Source organism: Mauremys reevesii, linkage group 11, assembly GCF_016161935.1.
Source record: "Mauremys reevesii isolate NIE-2019 linkage group 11, ASM1616193v1, whole genome shotgun sequence".
Classification (NCBI taxonomy): domain Eukaryota; kingdom Metazoa; phylum Chordata; order Testudines; family Geoemydidae; genus Mauremys; species Mauremys reevesii.
This window is the reverse complement of record NC_052633.1, coordinates 1,801,128-1,822,601: the sequence shown is the minus strand read 5'-3', so window position 1 is coordinate 1,822,601 and position 21,474 is coordinate 1,801,128. Positions and strand designations below refer to the sequence as shown.

Below are 21,474 nucleotides of genomic sequence, written 5' to 3'. Positions count from 1 at the left end.
AGCAGAAGAAAAGTTTCCTAGGAGTGTCTGTGATGGGGACTGGGACATGAGTCTCCTTATCCTGGTCAGGTTGCAGATGGGATTCCCTTTGGCAGAAACCAAGGAGCTGCCGAGGCCATAGCCAGCTACTAGAGAAATCACTAATTTGGGGGCAATAGACCTTTGGTCTGTCAGCTCCAACCCCTTCCCTCCCCCCCACGCACACTCCTCTAGCCACTGAGGTGCAGGAGATCTCTCTGCTGGAAGCAATACAGGGTCCCCTATCATCTCGGTGCGCTGCACAGCAGAGTGGGCCCTGCTCACCCACATTAGAGATCTATTTCCAGCCCATCATGGCCCCTGCGATCAATTGCCCTCCAGAAAGAGCCACTGGAGGCTTTGGTCCCTAAGCATCTGCCACCTTTTCATAAAGGGGCTTCCCTGAGCCATGGGACCCTGAAAGCCTCCTGGGGAATGAACGGCCTTGGCTACAGCAGCTCTCTTACCCTTCCTTTGGGGCACCGGACACTGAGGCCATTCTATCTCCAGGGCTTGGAGGCTGGCTCTGGGCAATCTGCTACAGCCTCCTGTCCTGTTGGTTTTAGGTCTTTGGAAAATTCTTCTCTGCGGGCAGAGGAAATGCTTCCTCAAGACAGCCGTGCCAGCGATCTACAACCCCCTGCTGTGCATTAGCCAGGCTGGGCTTCTCCTCACGTACGCCATCCTGGGGGAAGCCGAGCAACTGCTGGGGTACACGGTAAGCAGCTGCATTCGACTCAGGAGATTGGAGCGGGGCCCAGGCCTCATTCCCATCCTATCACCATTTGCTGGCCTGGGAGCAAGGAGCCTAGTGGGGACTTGTGGACTTCATGGACTTGTGTTCTTAGGATGTGATGCTCTGCTCTCACTCCTGGGAAGGGCAGGAGAGTCCCCTAAGTGCCCTGTGTGAACCTTTCCTGCCCCACAGAGCTGCACCCATTTCCCCATGGCCTAGTGTCCATGTCACCCCAGCCACCACCCAGAGTTGCTCCCATCACTGGCAGCCTGGGAGGCCAAGGACTGATGGGTGATGGCGACCGGCCAGGCAGTTCTGAGGCACATGGGTGGGGGAAGCTTGTCCTGCTGCTGGCAGGGCTGGACCCGCTCTAGAGAGAATGGGAGGATTCAGCCAGCAGGGGCTGCTGACCTGCCCCGTTCACCAGGGCTGCCATCCTCTGGCTTCAGCATTTGTCACTGGGGTGACTTGGGGAAAGGTCTCAACCTCCCCGCAGGCCACTTCACTGCTGTCAGAATCCCTCCTGCCCTACCTGGGTGGGGATGGAGGCAGGGGTGGAGGAGAGGGTTCTACCAACTTGAGCGGTGTCCCCAGGTGGGTTGGAGGTGGAACAGCTCTCAGGGGCACTGAGGGGGAGGCGGCAGGAGCTAACCCTACAAGGAGGGGGGCTGGCACTGGAGGTCACTAGAGAGGACAAGAAGCCTCCATCCTGAGGATCAGGAGGGTGAATCCACCACTCAGACATGAGCAGCTGCTGGGTGGAAATGGTGCTGGTTCCAGGTGCCCTTAATCCTCCCTGATTCCTGGGCAGTGTCTCAGTCTCTGACATGTTCTCCTTCCCCTGCAGCTGGAGGACACCACCGCCAAGGTGATGGGTCAGCTCCGCAGCATCCGGCAGCTGCACCAGGTGCCTGAGGTGCTGCAAGGGCTGAGCCTCACCTGATGCCCTTAAAGGTCCCCCCTCAGCAACTCCTGCTCCCTGCTGCAGGTACTGCTCTGTCTCCCTGGAAATGGGGGGCTAGTGGAAGGGGAAATGGAGGCCCCTGTCACTGACAGAAACTCTCCCCTCTCTGTGGAGCAGGGTCCTTCCCTCTGACCCCAAACGTCCTTCATCTGGGGCATGAGCTCTTCCCCTCACTCCCATACCCCTCCCCTCTTTCCTTGCTCTCACCCCCATCCCATTCCCCGGGCTCCCAGGCAGAGCTCTCCCTGCCCCAGATGGCGCAGAAGCACCTTTGTGCCAGAGCTACATTTTCCGTCTGCCCAACTGAAGCTCAGGAAGCTCCACATTTGAGGAGGTGAGGATGGGACAGAGGCTCAGGGCCTGCTTCACCTCTTGCCCTTAATTCTTCCTTTGGCCCTTCTGTGGGCTCTCAGAGGGTGACATGAACGGGAACCTCCTCCCCACCTGTCTGCTAGGCCCTGGGGTGTGTGACAGCCTCCCAGATGGGCCACCTCAGGGAGCAGTGGGGACAGGTCACCTTGTCCTAGGAAACCAAGCAGTGCTAGTTCTCAGAGAGGCTGAGAGGGAGACCCCGCTCCCTCGTGGAGGGAAGAGCCATTGACTGCTTTGGGCAGATGGCAGTGGGGAGCTGGAGCCGGTTCGCAGGAACCGGTTGTTAAATTTAGAAACCCTTTTAGAACCAGCTGTTCCAGGACAACCGGTTCTGAAAAAGCTTTTCCATTTAACAAAAGCTCGGGCAAGCGTCCCCCCCCGCCCCCGCCCCAGCTCACCTCCCCCTCCTCCCTGAACGCTCCGCCCTCCTTCTCCTCCCCCACCCCTGCTTCCCACGAATCAGATGTTCGCTGGGAGCCTGAAACAAGCAGCAGGCAGGTAGGCTGGGGCTGGGGGGTGCGAGTACAGCTCCAGGGAGGCACAGCGCGGCCCTGTCTGGCTCCAGCAGAGCGGCTTCCCCTGGCCCTGGCCTGGCGCCGGCCGAGCGGCCCAGCCCAGTCCCGGCCAAGCACCCCCGGCTCTGGCCCCAGTGGCTCCTGCCCGGCTCGGCCCCGTGGCGCCAGTGCTGGTCCCGGATGAGCGGCTCCTGCCCGGCCCAGCCCAGGGAGTCGGGCCCCGCGGCGCCGGTCCTGGTTCTGACTGACCAGCTCCGGCCTGGCTCGGCCCAGCCTGTGGAGTCGGGCCCCACTGCACCAGTCCCGGTCCTGGCCAATGGGATGGGTGGTTGGATGGGGCAGGGGTCCTGGGGGGCCATCAGGAATGAGAGGAGGGGTTGGATGGGATGGCAAGGGGGCAGTCAGGGGACAGGGAAGGGGGGTGGATGGGTCAGGGGTCCTGGGGGAGGGCGTCAAGGAACATGGGGGGCTAGATGGGGCATGACCCCTGGAGGGGGCACGGCCCCCTTGTGGGTGAGCAGGAGGGACACCCTTTGAACGGATGGGCTTGGACTTAGTGGGGCCTTTGGAGAAGAGTAGCTCCAGCCATAAGTATATCAGGTTGTGGCTGACTATGCCACACGGTATCCAGAGGTGGTACCACTATGGTCTGCCACGGCTCCAGTTATAGCCAATGAACTCTTGCAGATCTTCGCACGGGTCGGCTTGCTGCAGGAGACACTGGCGGACATCATCATCTACAGTGCCAACTGGAAGGAACAGCTCCAGCTGCGGGCGCTGGGCAGAGCAGGACTCACCGCAAACCGAACCAAATGTCACCTGGGCCAGAAAGAACTGATCTACCCGGGCTATACGGTGGGCCGAGGGAAAATACGGTCTTTGGTATCTGAGCCACAAGCTGTTCTATCTAATAGGGAACCCCTTCTCCTTGGTAACAGACCACGCACCCCTCAGGTGGATTAACAGCATGAAGGACTCACACACACGGATCATGTGGTGGTACATGTCCCTCCAACCCTATTCCTTTCGAGTGTTACACCGGCCGGGAAAGGCTCATGTGGATGCAGATTTCTTTTCCCGAGATGGGGGGGGTCGGAGGGGTAGGGGGAAGGGGAGGAGACGACCAAGGGTCAGGCTGCCCAGGGGACTGTCTTAAGGGGGAGAGTGTGTGATGGGGCAGAGCGGCCCCGCACTGGCATAGCAGGGGTTAACCCTTCCTCCCTGGCAGAGGAAGCCCCGCCCCAGAAGTTCTGCTGGGCATGCTCCAACTGGAGCTCAGATATAAAAGCCTGCACATCAGCTCAGTCTGGGCTGACCGCCAGAGGGGAAGGACACACGCTGTTAGCTCCTGCAGAGAGAGGGGCTGTGAGCCAGGATCCAGGCGTCAGCCCTGTCGAGGCTCCACCGGAGACTCTGACGGAGGACGACCCAGGGGAGGAACAGACCGGAGGACCCCTCGTGGCAGAAGCACTGCCATTCCCAGGGGAAAGTAGAGATAAATGGTGTTAATGCTGTATTACCACTCGGCGTGTTGCAGGCGGATCCCCGCTGAGCAAGCGGCAAGTAGAGCTTGCTGCTACCAGGGCCCTGGCTTAGGGCTCGGTGGAGAGGGTGGGCCCGAGTGCCCCTACCCCCCCACCCTGAACCGTGAAGGATTATATGGACTCTGGCTGTTAGGCCGTGCTACCCCATGTGTACAGGGGGATTATATGGACTCTGGCCACTAGGCCATGCTCCCCCGCCTGCAAGGGGGGATTTTATAGACTCTGCTCGCTAGGCCGCGCTACCCCACCTGCAAAGGAGGATTAAATGGACTTTGGCTGCAGGGGGGAGAGGGAGGCCAGGGGAGGGGGAGACCAGGGGAGGGGCTCTGACTACTGGAGGCCCGGATGTGAGTGGCTCAATTGGGCCTGGCTGCCGTTTCAGCTGAGTCACACTCTGCATTGGGTGGGGCCGCCCAGAGGATTCAGGGGTCCCGGGGTCTTTGGCGGCGGGACCCGGAGCGGAAGGACCCCCCCACCGCTGAATTGCCGCTGAAGAGCCAGAGCAGAAGAAGCTCCGGGGGCCTGGGCCCCACGAGAGTTTTCTGGGGCCCCCGGCGTGAGTGACAGACCCTTCTCCAGAGGCCCCCAAAAACAAAAGGGAGGGCCCCTGCGGGGCCCAGGGCCTGGGGCAAATTGCCCCACTTGCTCCCCCTCTGGGTGGCCCGGGCATTGGGAGGGAAATCACGGACCTTTAGATTTTTACAAATTCCTCCCCGACGGCTATTTAAAAACCAAAAAGCTGGACATGTCTTGGAAAATCCGGATGCATGGTAACCATATCATAGGGACTCCAGGATCTGAAGCTGCTGCCAGCTATATGGTGAATCCTCCAACAAGGCACCAAACAGCTCTTCCACATGCTGCAAACTGGCCTCACTGGCTGACTATGTAGGAGAACAGAAACCCTTTGTTACTGCAGGAGAGTCTCTTCAATGCTGCACTCTTTGCATGGCTTTCAGAGGTCACCGTGAAACACGACTACCCTGCCCCTAGGAGTCTCTCAAGGAGCTGCCTGCGCACTCACTTGGCACCCACCAGTAATGGTCTCTGACAGTGGCATTGCAGAGGGAGCTTAGCAGACCGTCCCTTCTATGACTTCCTGAATTGCTGCCAGGACTGATTCTAAGAGAAGAGCGGATTTCTCCTCTGCGCTAGGGAGATTCTCATAGGAAAAGCAGCTGTGGTGCGGGATGGGGCAATACAAGCACTACCCCTGAGCCCTTGAATAGCAGCAACTAGGACTTTGGGAGCCAGGGGATTGGTGTGTCTTGCTGGGAGAGCAGAGCTGGAGAGCAGAAAAGGGCATTGGAGGAATTGTAGAAAAGTCAGTGTCATGGCCGGGTCATGAGCAGCCAGACCTAGTGCTCAGAGGCAGAGTCTACACTCAGAAGACAGGAGTCGAGAGTCAGCTGGGTCAGGATACTGGAAGAGCAGAAGCAAAAGACCAAATTGTGTTCAGACCCTCAAATCCGATGAGCCACAGCGAGTCACATGGTCCAGAAGACAGGGGAGCCCCGGTGAGCAGACAGCTTCTTGTTCCTGCTGTTGGTTTAAGGAGGTCCCGGGGGCCGATTAGCTGCTCTGGGACTCTGCCAATAGGCCTCAGGGATGGAGCCTCAAACTGGGTCTGGACTTTGTAAGTCGTAGGTAAGCAGTTTTTAGTAGGCTTCCAGATGGCCTGCTGGAGTGTGGCTGCTCCCATGAACCCTGCAGACCCGAGTGATCTTCTGAGTGATCTCTCCCCGCTCAAACCTCCAGCAGGAAACAGTCTCCAGGATCCCAGACACGTCCTCTGAGAATAATAAAACAAAGTCATGATGACAACTAGGCTATGGAACAGGAAGCCCAAAGTGCCCAGAAGAGTGAATGGTTTTTACCTCCACGAGATACCTGGGATCTTCCATCTAAGCCTCAATGGGACCCATGTTGCTTGGTTTGACAGGATGAGATCATGTGTCCCCACTGCTCTCTGAGCTGGGCTGGCTGCAGCATACGTCTGTGGAAGAGGCTGGGCCAGAGACTGGAAGAGAAGGGTCCAGGCACCCCAGAAAGAGAACAGAGGGTCTGAAACCAAAAGGCTAAGCAATCAAATCAGCAGATTCGACAGAGAATTTTTGTGCTGTACAGGGACATCAAATAAGGTCTGTTAGGAAAGCGGAGATGTTAGTCTGGAAACTGCTAAGGCCACAATTGTGACTCTTATGATTCAGTTTGAGTCACTACAAAGTGTGTTTTGTTTTGTTTGTCTGTTTGAAATTTGTCTCTTTCTCTTGCTTAGTATCACTTAAATCTCTTCTTTGTTACTGTGCTTCCCAAAGCCCCTCAGTGTTGTGTGTGTGAGTGAAGTGTGAGTCTCCAGCCTACCTACCAGGCTGAGCTGTGCCCTGTTTCTTTCAAGGTAGCGAATAATTTCGGAGCGGTGCGGGGCACAGAGTCCACAGGCCGTTCACCAGACATCTCCTGTGAAGCCCAAAGAGAACAAAGGAGCAGGAGAGATTCAGGCCACACTGACCCATGGGAACTTCCCACAGAAGAGGCTGCACAGTGCTCCAGACACAGCCAGCAGGATCCTTCCCACAAGCTGGGCCATGTCCTTCCCCTCCCAGCCCCACAGCTTCTTCCCCACCCCAGCCTCAGTAACCCCTCCCATCTCCCTGGTCTCCCCACCCACTCGCCAGTACCAGGCTGTTTCCATAATGGAAGCAGCTTTGTACCAGAGTTCACTGGCCACTAGATCCGAGGCTGCTCTGTTTGTCCATGGGCGTAGCAGGTTCATTTCCCTTTGCAGGATCTCTGACAGGTCTTGCTGCTGCTCCCTCAAGATTACCAGCTGCATCTGCAGCTCTGCCTGCACTTCCTTCTGCTTCTGGGGAGTTTCTAGGAGCTGCTGGAGAAACCCCGAGCCCTGCTTTGCCTGCTTAACCAGTCCCTGGAACTCAAATGGGATTCCCACTTGTGGGGACGGACCTTCCTTCAGTATCCAAGACTTCCATGAGCCATCGCAGATGACTGGAGGAATTCATTTCTGCTGACGATGCCAATAATCGCTTCTGGGGCTCAGTTTGTCACACAGTAAAAGTCCAAAAAGGTCTTCCCAGAGAAAAAAGTTGTTCTCCTCTCACTGGCGCTCTGGCTCAGCCTGCAGCCCCCTTGCTGGGCTTGGTAACCTCTCTGGGGGCATTTATGCCCCCTTCTTTGGGGTCAGTAGAGGAACCCGGTCCCATCCTGAACCTGGTAGCAGCCCAGGGCTCTGTGCTCAACAGCTAGGTCTGCTCTTTTCTCTTTGCTGCAGGTTTCCCTTGGCACATCCTACCTCTCTTCTCAAGTTCCCTTCTAGGCTTTCCTTACTGCTTTCAACTTCCTACCTAGTTCTCATTCCAGTGCATAGCCCAGCTAGGCTTTATCGCCGCTGCAGTCTGGTTCTTTCGGGGCCAATACATGGTCCCTCGGAGGTAGGACTCATTCTGTAATCAATTTGGCTAAGCCCCAGGCTGTGCCGCCCAGGGGAAAGCACTCTCCTTTCCCTTGTACAGACCTGCTCTGCCCAGGCCTGCTCTTCTTGGGTCGAGGTGAGTCTTGCCCACATGCTCAGGGTTTAGCTGATCGCCATAGCTGGGCTTTTCACCTTCCTCTGCAGTACAGGGCCTGGTTCACTTGCTGGAGGAGTCTCTGCACCTTAAAGTCTTGAAACCATTATTTGAGGACTTGAGTAGTTCAGACATAGGTCAGGGGTTTATTACAAGAGTGGGTGGGTGAGTTTCTGTGGCCTGTATTGTGCAGGAGGTCAGACTAGATGATCATAAATGGTCCCCTCTGACCTTAAAGTCTAGGAGTCTGTAGTGGACCTGGCACCGCAGCGCCCCTTTGTGGCAGGTGCCAGAACAGTGCTGGGGCCTCGCGTCTCTCTAGTCTCGGTGTTTGCCTCTCTACGGGCCGTCTGTTACTGTCACTCGGTCTTACGCTCTTCCCTCCCCCAGTATTTGCAGTAGCGCGACCTCGTGGGCGGCATCTATATAACCCCTCTTAAGGGTGGGGTAGCACAGCCTAGCGGACAAAGTCCATATAATCCCTCTTTGCAGCAGGGTAGAACAGCCTAGCGGCCAACGTTCATATAATCCAGGCCTGCACAACATACGGCCCGCAGAGCCTCACTGTGCGGCCCGCGAGGGGATTCTAAATCCCCCGCACACGGAGCTCTGCGGGCAGCCCAGAGCCCTTTGAATCCCGGCTGCGGCCAGGAAGCAGAGAGCTCTGGGCTGCTGGGCAGCCGCGGGAGCCCTTTGAATCTCAGCCGCGGGGAGCTGCGGGAGGGCTGCCCAGAGCCCTTTAAATCCCAGCCGTGGCCGGGAGTCAGAGGGCTCTGGGCTGCTGGCAGCCGCGGGGAGGCCAGAGCCCTTTAAATCCCAGCCACGGCCGGGAGTCAGAGGGCTCTGGTCTGCCCGCAGCGGCGGGGAGCCCAGAGCCCTTTAAATCCCAGCCGCGGACGGGAGTCAGGGGGCTCTGGGCTGCCCGCAGCCGCGGGGAGGCCAGAGCCCTTTAAATCCCAGCCGCGGCCGGGAGCCAGAGGGCTCTGGGCTGCCGGCAGTCGCGGGGAGCGCAGAGCCCTTTAAAGCCCTGCCGGGGCCGGGTGGCAGTGGGCGCTGGGCTGCCGGCAGCCGCGGGGAGCGCAGAGCCCTTTAAATCTCAGCCAGAGTTGGGAGTCAGAGGGCTCTGGGCTGCCGGCAGCGGCGGGGAGCCCAGAGCCCTTTAAATCCCAGCCGCGGCTGGGAGTCAGAGGGCTCTGGGCTGCCGGCAGCCGCGGGGAGCGCAGAGCCCTTTAAATCTCAGCCAGAGTTGGGAGTCAGAGGGCTCTGGGCTGCCCACAGATTCCCGGCTGCGGCTGGGATTTAAAGGGCTCTGGGCTCCCGCGCTGCCAGCAGCCCAGAGCGGTTTGAATCCCGGCATGCGACCGCTGTTTGCACCCTCCCCAACGGCCCCCCAGAACCCCCACCCCCTATCTAACACCGCTGGTCCTTGTCCCCTGATACCCGTCTCCTGGGACTCCTGCCCCTAACTGCCCCCGGACCCCACCCCTATCTAAATGCCGCTGATCCTTGTCCCCGATTGCTCCTCCCAAGACCCCTGCTCCAACTGCCCCTTGGGACCCCAGCCCCTATCTAAGCCTCCTTCTCCTTGTCCCCAACTGCCCCCTCCTGTGACCCCCCCCCCAACTTTCCCACAGGACCCCACCCCCTACCTATCCCCTGATAAACCCCTGGGACTCCCATGCCTATCCTACTGCTGCCTGTCCCCTGACTGCCCCCCGGGACCGCTGCCCCCTCCAGCCCCCCCCGCGCCCTGTCCCGTGACGGCCCCCTGGAACTCCTTACCCCTTCTCCAACCTCCAGCCCACTTACTGTGCCACTCAGACCAGCGTGTCTGGCTCCGTGCAGCTCCAGACACATTGCTGCCATACTCCCCCGTGGAGCCCACAGCCCCTCCCCCCCAGCACCTGCCTTCCAGATTTGAACACCTCAGGATTCAGGAGTGCTCAAGCTCAGTTTGGGCAGCTGTTACTTCATTTCTCCCAAATCAAATATACTGATCCACTGTCACTTGCTGTAGAAAAAGCAGGATAAAATTGAGCAAGAAATGCTTATTAGGACTGGAATTGCTATTTTCAGCAGCCATTGCCTTTTTGTTTGTTTAAGGAAGACAGTGATATTGCATAGGCAAATTCCCCATAGAAAGAAAGAGTGGAACAAAAGAATAATAAAGGCACCTCAACTTTTCCTCATTTATGGAGGACAGTCTTATAATATGCATCCAGATATCCTCCAATCACACAAGCTGAAAATTGTTCCACTTTACTGCAGCTCTGTAACCATATGGGAACCAATCCTGTCTGTGTTTTGTGCACATACAAAATTCCTGTTGAATGACCTGCCCTGGGAGCGTTACTAGTGACCCAGGGCTGGGGAGGCAGGAGGTGTGTGTGTGGGGGGGGAGGCACTGGTGGGGGAAGCCCAGGGCTGGGGCAGCAGCAGGGTGGAGGGAGGGCACTGGTGGGGAGGAAAGGGGGAAGCCCAGCGCTGGGGCGGCAGGGGGTGTGGGTCAGTGGGGGGAGAGCCCAGGATTGGGGCAGCAGGAGGGTACAGGGGGGAGCCCAGGGCTGGGACGGGGGGCAGCCAAGTTTTTTTTTTGCTTGGGGCAGCAAAACACCTAGAGCTGACCCTGCCGGGTTCCCCCAGCCACCGGAGCCCTGGGCCCTTTAATTTGACCCTGAGGGCTCCCAGCCACCTCTTCAGCTGGGAGCCCCCGGTTGATTTAAAATAAAGTATCACCTCCCCACGCCCAACCTTCCTTTTTGGCCCACAGCAGTTTTGGTGGGGCGGCGCTGGGGAAGGAGGGTTTGTTTCCGCAGGGCTGGGCGGCCCTGGGGCAGGGTGTTTCTGCGGGGCCGGGAGGTTTCGGCCCTCGGCTGTTTTCTTTGGAGGAATGTGGCCCTCGCCGCTTTACAAGTTGTGCGGGCCTGATATAATCCCCCCTTTCAGGCGGGGTAGCGCGGCCAGAGTCCACATAACCCTCCACGGTTGGACTCGGGCCCACCCTCTCCTCTGAGCCCCAAGCCAGGGCCCTGATAGCTGCAAGCTCTACTTGCCGCTCGCTCGGCAGGGATCTGCCCGCAACACGCCGAGTGCTAATACAGCTTTAACACCGTTTATCTCTACTTTCCCCTGGGAATGGCAGTGCTTCTGCAGCGAGGGGTCCTCCGGTCTGTTCCGCCCCTGGGTCGTCCTCCGTCAGGGTCTCCGGTGGAGCCTCGACAGGGCTGACGCCTGGATCCTGGCTCGCAGGCCCTCTCTCTGCAGGAGCTAACAGCGTGTGTCCTTCCCCTCTGGCGGTCAGCCCAGACTGAGCTGATGTGCAGGCTTTTATATCTGAGCTCCAGTTGGAGCATGCCCAGCAGAGCTTCCGGGGCGGGGCTTCCTCTGCCAGGGAGGAAGGGTTAACCCCTGCTATGCCAGTGCGGGGCTGCTCTGCCCCATCACACACTCTCCCCCTTAAGACAGTCCCCTGGGCAGCCTGACCCTTGGTCGTCTCCTCCCCTTCCCCCTACCCCTCCGACCCCCCCCATCCGCATGAGCCTTTCCCGGCCGGTGTAACACTCGGAAGGAATAGGGTTGGAGGGACATGTACCACCACATGATCCATGTGTTTGAGTCCTTCATGCTGTTAATCCACCTGAGGGGTGCATGTTCTATTACCAAGGAGAAGGTGGGCTTCATAGAACTGCTTATAGTAATTCCTGTCCGCATATGCCTGTATTTCATCTGCTTTGGCGCTCAGCCACAAGTCCCGCATTTTGTGCAGTCGGTGCTGTACTGTTCTGCGAGCGTTGATAAAGGCTGTCTTCTTTGCCGCTGAGGATGGGTCGTTCTGATGTGCACGATGCAGGCGATGCTTCTCTGCAAGTAGGACCTGGATTTCTGCATCATTTTCGTCAAACCAGCCTTGCCGCCTGCGTGTGGAGGGACCCAATACCTTCGATGCAGCTGTATGGACAGTGTTGCGGAATGGCTCCCAGTCTTTCTCAGCGTCATCCTCAATACGAAGATCAGCAAGCTCATTCTCTAGGTCTTCTGCTAGATTTTCAGCCTTGCGGCTATTCTTCAGCTTCGACACGTTGATCCTTTTGAGAGCCTTACAGCCTTGTGGTCGTCTCTTCGGCATGATACGGAGCTTCATTTTGGATACTATGAGCCTGTGATCCGTCCAACAGTCACCGCCGCACATAGCTTTTGTAACCCTGACATCTTGTCTGTCCCTTCTCCTGATGACGACATAGTCGATCAGATGCCAGTGCTTGGAACGGGGATGCATCCACCATGTCCTGTTGAGGGTATGGAGGCGGAAGACCGTATCGGTGATCAGAAGGTCATGTGCTGCACAAGTTTTCAGCAGTAACAGGCCATTGCTGTTACACTTTCCAACCCATGTTTCCCGATGACTCCTTCCCAGGCTGCGGCATCGCATCCGACTCTTGCGTTAAAATCGCCAAGCAGGATCAGCTTGTCTCTGCGGTGCACTGATGATAACAGAGCACCTAGTTCTTCGTAGAATTTATCCTTCACATTCTCTGGGTTGGTCATTGTGGGAGTGTATGTGCTGATCAAAGTAGCTTGTTTTCCTTTTTGAAGCGGAAGCTGCATTGTCATGAGTCGGTCATTCACAGCCTTGGGGGAACTGGCAAGTTTCCGAACAAGATGATTCTTGATGGCGAAGCCAACTCCAGATTCGCGACGCTCATCACTGCTGCGGCCACTCCAGAAGAATGTACAGCCTCCGCCTGACTCGGACAGCTGTCCTTCATTAGCAAGGCGAGTTTCGCTAAGGGCTGCAATGTCAATGTTGTAGCGTGCGAGCTCTCTGGCAACAAGTGCTGTTCTTCTCTCCGGTCTGTCTGCCGTGATGTTGTCCAGTAGCGTGCGCACATTCCATGTGCCAATGGGGATCGGTGTCACTCTAAGTTTTGTTTTTGTTCAACCGCTTTTATGGGATCCCCACCAGCCGCGGTATGCTGGCCAGGGTAAGGTGAAGCAGGCAATGTTTAGGGCACCTTTTCTAGCCAAGTGAGCAGTGCAGTCCTGAATAGGGCTGCTCAGTCGCTCAAGAAGATGCCGCACTCCACTGCTGCTTCGGTCAGTGAGGAACGACCATTATACCTGAGCCGCCTGTGTGCAGGTCCGCGGCAACAGCTCCCAGTGTATCCACACCTGCTGCTTCGTCGCTTGCCCATCACCACAGGACTTGATATGTTATGATGTCGAGACTTGCGCGTGAATTGGATTAAAGTGAGGGAGAGTCTATGGTCCACAGTCTTCTGGGAGCTTTCCCCTCCTGAGCTCTGATGGCACTGTGCTCCTTACAGAGAAGACACAGATTCTCCAGAGATGGGCTGAACATTTTGAAGCAGTTCTCAACTGCCCCTCAGTCATCAATGATGAGGCCATTGACAAGATGCCCCAGGTTGCAGTCCATGACTCCATGGATGCTTCACCAAAAGAGGATGAAGTGAAGGAAGCCATCAACCAGCTGTCAAGTGGCAAAGCCCCAGGGTCAGATGCCATACCAGCAGAGGTGTACAAAGTCAGTGGACCCGTGCTGCTACGGAAAGTCACTGAGCTGTTTCAGTCCTTCTGGAAGCAGGGATCCATTCCACAGGAATTTAGAGATGTGTCCATGGTGCACCTCTATAAGAGGAAGGGCAATCGCCAGGTATGCAACAATCACCATGGAATCTCGCTGCTCTCTACAGCGTGGAAAATTCTTGCACGGGTTCTGTTGAACCGATTGATCACTCACCTGGAGCAGGGCTTACTGCCAGAATCACAGTGCGGCTTCCGCAAGGGACGTGGGACTATTGACATGATCTTCGCTGCATGTCAGCTACAGGAGAAATGTCAAGAACAGAATTGTGAACTCTACACAACTTTTGTGGACCTCACGAAAGCGTTCGACTCTGTCAGTCGCCAGGGCCTGTGGAGGATCATGTCGAAATTCAGCTGTCCAGACAGATTCATACCAATGGTACGTCAATTTCATCACGGTATGATGGCTCGTGTCCTGGATGACAGTGAAACATCTGAGGCCTTCCCAGTCACCAACGGCATCAAGCAAGGGTGTGTTTTAGCACCCACTTTGTTCAGCATGATATTCTCTGCCACTCTGACTGATGCCTTTCAACACTGCACTGAAGGAGTAGGCCTGAAATACAGAACTGACAGGAAACTATTCAATCCGAGGCGACTGCGTGCCATTACCAAGGTGAAGGAAACTGTACTTCGAGACTTTGTCTTTGCCGATGATTGTGCTCTGAATGCTAGTACAGAGCCACAAATGAAAGGCAATATGGACAAGTTTTCATCTGCATGTAACAACTTCGGTCTCACCGTTAACATCAAGAAGACTGAGGTCATGCACCAGCCAGCACCCCACGCTCCGTACTCAGAACCGTCCATCACTGTAAATGGACAGAGACTCCAGGCAGTGGAGCACTTCACATACCTGGGCAGTACCCTTTCCCAAGCAGTGTCAGTCGATGATGAAGTAAACGGCAGAATTGCTAAAGCCAGCTCTGCATTTGGCCGATTGCGCTCCAACGTCTGGGAACGTTGAGGGATCAGCCTACCAACGAAGCTGATGGTCTACCGAGCAGTGGTGCTTCCAACTCTGCTGTAGGCCTGCGAGCCGTGGACTGTCTATCAGAGTCATGCACGAAGGCTCAATCACTTCCACATTTCCTGTCTGCGAAAGCTTCTAAAAATCAGATGGCAGGACAAAGTGCCCGATACTGAAGTCCTTACCAGAGCCAGTCTGCCATCAGTTCACACACTGCTGATGAGAGCCCAGACCAGATGGGCTGGACATGTCATGAGAAAGTCAGAGGAGCGCATTTCTAAACAGCTCTTCTACGGAGAGCTCACCAGGGAAAGCGCTCCCATGGAGGACAAAAGAAGCGGTTCAAGGACACGCTGAAGACCTCTCTGAACTCCCTCGAGATCAACACCGCCACATGGGAAACCCTCGCACTGAACCGTCCAGCATGGCGCAGCCTCATTCACACAGGCAGTAATACCTCTGAGGCGAGGCGTACTGCTGAGGCTGAAAGAAAGCGTGAGCTGCGCGAGTCCAGAGCTGCCCGCACATCATCGACAGTGCCATCACATGTCTGTCCAAGGTGTGGCAGGACGTTCCACGCCCGAATCGGACTGATCAGTCATCTCCGGACTCACAGAGTCCGGTCATTGAACGAATGAGTTGTTGAGGTCTTCATCGACAACGATGGACGAACATCACAGTACCTCAGCGCCACGAATGCCCATTTCACTCCCAGGGCCTCCCGCTCTGTGGTGGAATACCGGATCTCTCTGGGGAACAGCTTGTGGCTCAGGTCCAAAATGGGGTGGTGTTCTCCTCCCACCTCTTGCGACAGTACGGCCCTGTAGTGAGGCAGCCTGGCTCCCGGCTGCACCCGAGAGGGAGGAGCCAGAACAGCTGCCACAGTGGGCGGAGCCACTGCCACCTGTCCCCGCCCCCGGAAGTCAAGGGGCAGGACAAGAAGTATAAAAGCCCCGGCCCAGCGCTCAGTTGCAGCCCGGCGGCTGGAGACGACAGACGCTCCTGACCGAGCTCCTGCTGGACCGAGCCTTCCCCGAGCCCGGTACCCTGAGGAGGACTGGCTGAGCCTGCCCCGAGCCCGATATCCAGAGGAGAACTGGCCGAGCCTGCCCCGAGCCCGATATCCAGAGGAGAACTGGCCGAGCCTGCCCCGAGCCCGTTACCCCGAGGAGCTGCCCGAGCTTCCCCCCGACCCGTGTCCTGAGGAGCAGCCCGACCTAGCCAGCCCTCAGCACGACGAGGAGCCCATGGTATGGGACCCCGCTGCGGACACCCGCGATGAGCAGGTACCCATGGAGGGGGAGATGGGAAGTAGCCCGGGGGTAGCTGACCCCAGTCTGGCTACTGCAGATTTCGAGCCGATGTCGGTGTGTTGCGGTCAGGACCCCACCGACACAGCAGCAGACTGACTGCTGCTGTTAGGGCCCCGGGCTGGGACACAGTGGAGTGGGTGGGCCTGTGTCCCCCCCTGCCACCGCCTCACGGGTGGCAGTCTCCCCCTCACATCAGAGCTCTGACCCAGAAGTCTGGACTCACCTATTGTTGCTGCTCAGCTCCTGCTTTAAGGACCTGAGCCCTGAACTATTATTGCTGCTCAGCTCCTGCTTTAAGGACCTGAGCCCTGAACTATTGTTGTTGCTGCTCAGCTCCTGCTTTAAGGACCTGAGCCCTGAACTATTATTGCTGCTCAGCTCCTGCTTTAAGGACCTGAGCCCTGAACTATTATTGCTGCTCAGCTCCTGCTTTAAGGACCTGAGCCCTGAACTATTGTGGTTGCTGCTCAGCTCCTGCTTTAAGGACCTGAGCCCTGAACTATTGTGGTTGCTGCTCAGCTCCTGCTTTAAGGACCTGAGCCCTGAACTATTATTGCTGCTCAGCTCCTGCTTAAGGACCTGAGCCCTGAACTATTATTGCTGCTCAGCTCCTGCTTAAGGACCTGAGCCCTGAACTATTGTTGTTTGCTCAGCTCCTGCTTAAGGACCTGAGCCCTGAACTATTGTTGTTTGCTCAGCTCCTGCTTAAGGACCTGAGCCCCTTGAACTACTGCTTATTGCCCCGCCCTGACTAGGGCTAGGGCTTTACTGACTCTGGGTGCTCAGCCCCTGCCTGAGGGTCTGAGCCTAGAACTGCTGTTTGCTGCCCCACCCTGACTGAGGGCTTGGGCTTCGTTGACTGTTTATTTCTGCTCAGCCCTGCCTGAGGGTCTGAGCCCTTGGACCTTCGGAGACTGAACTGCTGATTTAGGCCGTGTAGTGACGCGGCCTGGCTCCTGGCCACACCCGAGAGGACCGAGCCCCCACACCGGACTCTTACACGTGGTGCCTTCTCTGAGGACCTCTCGCCCAGGATGTGGGCGCGAGCTCTTGACGCCGGTGAAAAGGGGGCCGCGGGAGAGGCCTCCCCCCAGAGAGATGGATCTGTCCCAGCTCCTGCCCTCATGACGGAGAGCCAGGAGCGACAACAGGCGGCCCAGTCGCAACAGCAGCAGCAGCTCGTCGAGCAGCTAGGTTCGCAACAACGGCAGCTCATTCAAGACCTGGTTACCCAGCACCAGGACTTCCAGCGGCAATGTGTCCAGCAGCTCGCAGCGGTGCTGACTCGACCGGGGGAACCCCAGCCAGGAGATGCTGCAGGGGCCCCGCGGCCCAGCCCCCCAATTCGGCTGACGAAGATGGGGCCCGGCGACGACCCTGAAGCCTTTCTCGTCACATTCGAGCGGGTGGCCGTCGTCGCGGGCTGGGCCCAGGACCAATGGGCCACCATCCTGGCCCCATACTTAACGGGGACTGCTCAGACGGTCTATCGAGGCTTGTCTGTGGAGGCAGCCCAGGACTACAGCCAGGTGAAAGCCGCTATCCTAGACGCCCTGGATGTGAGTCCAGAGACCTACCGACAGCGTTTTAGAAGCCTGGCGTATCCTCCAGGGGCCCGACCTCGGATAGTGGCCCAGGAGCTTCGAGTGGTAGTATTGGAGCAGTTCGCCCATGTACTCCCGCCGCGAGGAAGAGCCTGGGTCCTCCGCCATAGGCCGGCGACAGTGGCCGCGGCCGTTACGTTAATGGAGGACTTCCTCGCGGGTGAAACCCCGCTGGGCTCGGCTGGCCGGACAGCTCCGCCCCGGACGGAGCACCCCAACCCAGAAAAGAAGGGGGCGCCCACCCTCACAGACGTACAAGTTTCCTCCCATGGAGCGGAGGCCCGGACCCGTACCGCCACGTCCTCTGGGAGACCCGCTCGGACCCCGGTTCCCGTGGCGAGAGGGGACTACCGGAACCTGCCTGGAGGTAACCCCGGGACCCGGTCACGGACGGGACGAGCAGACCTGGGGCCCTGTTTCTCCTGTGGAGAGTATGGCCATTTACAGCGGGACTGCCCAGGACTGGAGTGTACCTTTGGCCAGGTTTACTCAGGGGAAGGCCGTGCCCGGCGTTGGCAAGCGGCCAAGATCACCGTGCCCGTGGTCGTTGAGGGGCGCCCGACGGTGGCCCTCCTCGATTCAGGCTGCAGCCAGACACTGGTCTGCCAAACCATGGACCCGCAGGCTGACAACCGCCTGGGGAAGATTCAGCTGCAGTGTATCCACGGGGATATACGGCCCTACCCAAGTACCAGGGCCCAACTGACTATTGATGGGGTCACCCGGCTGATGACAGTGGGACTTGCTCCACGGCTGGCGTACCCGGTGATCCTGGGTCGGGACTGGCCCGAGTTCCCCGCCGTACTACGCCGCCACGCCGAGGGCAGCCCGCAGGTCACGCCAGCCTTGGAAGGGGAGACCCCAGAGACTGAGAAAGACTAGGTGGAAGCCCCCGACCACACCAACCCGACGGAAGGATGTGAAGATCCTCCCCCCGGAGTGGGGGAGGATCCCTCGGCGCCCACGGACTTTTGCCGGGATCAACGGGCCGACCGTACACTCACACGGACATACGACCAGCTGGCCTCCGTGGATGGGACGGTCCTCGAACCCCATCGAGCGGCGCAGTGGCCGCACTTTGAGTTGCGGCAGGAGCGCCTGTATCGCGTCGAGAGGGACCCCCGCACGTGGGATACCCGGACACAACTCCTCGTGCCTCGGTGTCACCGCTGGGCGGTCATGAAACTGGCCCACGACATCCCTGCGGCCGGGCACCTCGGTCACGAGAAGACCCTGGCTCGGATCCTGGGGCGCTTCTTCTGGCCAGGGGTACACCAGGAGGTAAAGAATTATTGCAACTCTTGCCCGGAATGCCAACTTGGCTGCCCCAGCACGAACTCCCAAGGCACCGCTGGTCCCGATGCCTCTGATTGAGACCCCCTTTGAACGTGTGGCCATGGACCTGGTGGGGCCTCTCCCTAAGAGCAGCGCAGGGTTCCAATACATTTTGGTGATAATGGACTATGCTACCAGGTTCCCCGAAGCAATCCCTCTCCGGACCATCACAGCCCGCACCGTCGCAGCTGAGCTGGTGAAGGTCTTCGCCCGTGTCGGCCTGCCCCGGGAGATCCTCACGGATCAGGGGACCAACTTTACGTCACGGCTGCTCCAGCAGGTGTGCGAACTCTTGGGGATAAAGCAACTCCAGACGTCCATTTACCATCCCCAGACAGATGGGCTGGTTGAAAGATTCAATCGGACGCTGAAAGAGATGTTGTGTAGGTTCCCCCAGGAGGACCTTCGCCGATGGGACCAGCTCCTTCCACCCCTGCTCCTGGCGGTGCGGGAAGTCCCCCAGTCTTCAACCAAGTTCTCACCCTTTGAGTTGCTGTACGGTCGGCAACCTCGGGGCCTGCTGGATCTCATGAGGGAAACCTGGGAGCAAGCCCCATCGCCGGCCCAGGGCCTCTTAAAGTATGTACTCCAGCTTCAGGAGCACCTTAAGCAGGCGGGGGCCCTGGCGCAGGAGAACTTGAAAGCCACCCAGGACACGCAGGCCCAGACTTATAACCGGGACGCCCAGACTCGGGACTTTCAACCCGGAGACCGGGTATTACTCCTCCTTCCCTCCAGTGAATCGAAGATCCTGGCCCGGTGGCAAGGGCCATATGAGGTGGTTCGGAAGGTGGGCCCGGTTAACTATGAAATCAATCAGCCAGACCGGAAAAAGAAGACCCAACGGTACCATGTCAACCTCCTCAAGCCCTGGCGGGAACGTGAAAGTCTCCTGATCAACCCCTACCCGCCAGAACCTGAGCTAGGACCCCAGGTAGCCCATACCGAGGACCCCGGGGAACCCCAGCTCGGGGAGACCCTAACAGACGACCAACTCAAGCAGACCCGGTGCCTCTTGCAAGCCTTTTCCTGCACCTTTACGGGCCAACCGGGATACACCACCCTGGTATACCATAGGATCCAGATGGAGCCTGGGGTGGTGATCCGGGGCGCGACCAGGCCCTTGCCGTATCACAGGAGGCAGGTCGTTGAGGAGGTGGTACGAGCTATGCTGGATCTAGGGGTGATTGAACCATCGCAAAGTGAGTGGCGCAGCCCTGTAGTGCTGGTACCGAAGCCCGACGGCTCACAGAGATTCTGTATCGACTTTAGGCACGTTAATGCTATCTCCAAGTTCGATGCCTATCCCATGCCTCGGATAGATGAGCTGTTGGCCCGCTTAGGGGAGGCCCGATATATCACCACCCTTGATCTAAGCAAAGGGTACTGGCAGATCCCCCTGGAACCAGCCTCCAGGGAGAAGACTGCGTTCGCCACACCCACGGGCCTATACCAGTTTACCCGGATGCCCTTCGGCCTCCATGGGGCTCCGGCCACCTTTCAGCGCCTAATGGACCGCCTCCTCCAGCCACATCAGGACTACGCGGCCGCCTATCTAGATGACGTGGTCATTTACAGTCCTCGGTGGGAGAACCACCTAGAAAGGGTCGCAGCGGTCCTGAGGTCCCTGCGGAAGGCCGGGTTAACAGCCAACCCTAAGAAATGTCGCATCGGCTGACAAGAGACCACGTACCTGGGGTATACTATCAGGCATGGAAGGTAAAACCTCTTGTCGGCAAGGTCCAGGCCATCGCAACCTGCCCCCCACCAGCCACGAAGCGCCAGGTGTGCCAGTTTCTGGGGCTGGCAGGGTATTAAAGACGATTTATTCCTCAATTCACGGCAATTGCCGCCCCCTTACCGGGGCTCTTGACAAAGGATAGCCCGCGGCAGGTGAAATGGACCCGCGAGTGCGACAAGGCCTTTCAGACACTCAAGAGGAGCCTCTGCAGCGAGCCGGTCTTGTATAGTCCTGATTTCCACCAGACATTTGTTTTACAGACAGACGCCTCGGAAGTGGGACTCGGGGCCGTCCTTTCCCAAGAAGTAGAGGGGGAAGAGCATCCGGTTCTTTACATCAGCCGGAAGCTGTTCCCCCGAGAGAAAAACTACGCGGTGGTCGAAAAGGAAGCCCTCGCTGTGAAGTGGGCCTGTGAAGCCCTGAGGTATTACATCCTGGGAGCCCCCTTCACCTTGGTCACCGACCATTCCGCCCTCCAATGGTTGGCTCGCATGAAGGACCATAATATGCGGCTGCAGCGGTGGTACTTGGCCCTGCAGCCCTATGCCTTCACTGTGCGTCATCGGGCCGGGAAGGATCATGCTAATGCGGACTTCCTCTCCCGGCTGGGGGGTATGGAAGGGGCTGGCCCCGCTGCACGGGAGCCAGCCTTGAGTGGGGGGCCGTGTAGTGAGGCGGCCTGGCTCCCGGCCGCACCCGAGAGGGAGGAGCCAGAACAGCTGCCACAGTGGGCAGAGCCACTGCCACCTGTCCCCGCCCCCCCGGAAGTCAAGGGGCGGGACAGGAAGTATAAAAGCCCCGGCCCAGCGCTCAGTTGCAGCCCGGCGGCTGGAGAGGACAGACGCTCCTGACCGAGCTCCTGCTGGACCGAGCCTGCCCCAAGCCCGGTACCCTGAAGAAGACTGGCCGAGCCTGCCCTGAGCCCGGTACCCTGAAGAAGACTGGCCGAGCCTGCCCTGAGCCCGGTACCCTGAGGAGAACTGGCCGAGCCTGCCCCGAGCCCGTTACCCCGAGGAGCTGCCCGAGCGTCCCCCCGAACTGTGTCCTGAGGAGCAGCCCGACCTAGCCAGCCCTCAGCACGACGAGGAGCCCATGGTATGGGACCCCGCTGCGGACACCCGCGATGAGCAGGTACCCATGGAGGGGGAGATGGGAAGTAGCCCGGGGGTAG

The 21,474-nt window shown here is 58.3% G+C and overlaps 1 protein-coding gene and 2 long non-coding RNA genes across 3 annotated transcripts; 2 read left to right on the top strand and 1 right to left on the bottom strand.

Moving 5' to 3' along the window:
- The first annotated feature begins 607 nt into the window (after positions 1-607).
- LOC120374405 lies at positions 608-3,688 on the top strand. Its single transcript, XR_005586072.1, has 3 exons — positions 608-736; positions 1,602-1,742; positions 3,293-3,688. It is a non-coding gene; the product is annotated as an uncharacterized LOC120374405 (long non-coding RNA).
- A 1,092-nt stretch (positions 3,689-4,780) lies between these two features.
- LOC120374406 lies at positions 4,781-6,751 on the bottom strand. The gene is made up of 3 exons (XR_005586073.1): positions 6,518-6,751; positions 6,027-6,169; positions 4,781-5,941 (listed from the first exon to the last, which is right to left on the bottom strand). It is a non-coding gene; the product is annotated as an uncharacterized LOC120374406 (long non-coding RNA).
- An 11,808-nt stretch (positions 6,752-18,559) lies between these two features.
- On the top strand, positions 18,560-20,326 carry LOC120374402. Its single transcript, XM_039494028.1, has one exon. It carries the CDS (start codon positions 18,588-18,590, stop codon positions 20,238-20,240), a length of 1,653 nt encoding a protein of 550 aa, XP_039349962.1. The 5' UTR covers positions 18,560-18,587; the 3' UTR covers positions 20,241-20,326.
- Positions 20,327-21,474: the final 1,148 nt, after the last annotated feature.

Coding starts and splice junctions, on each gene's coding strand:
- LOC120374402 (XM_039494028.1), top strand. CDS start 18,588: ATGCCTCTGATTGAGACCCCCTTTGAACGTGTGGCCATGGACCTGGTG.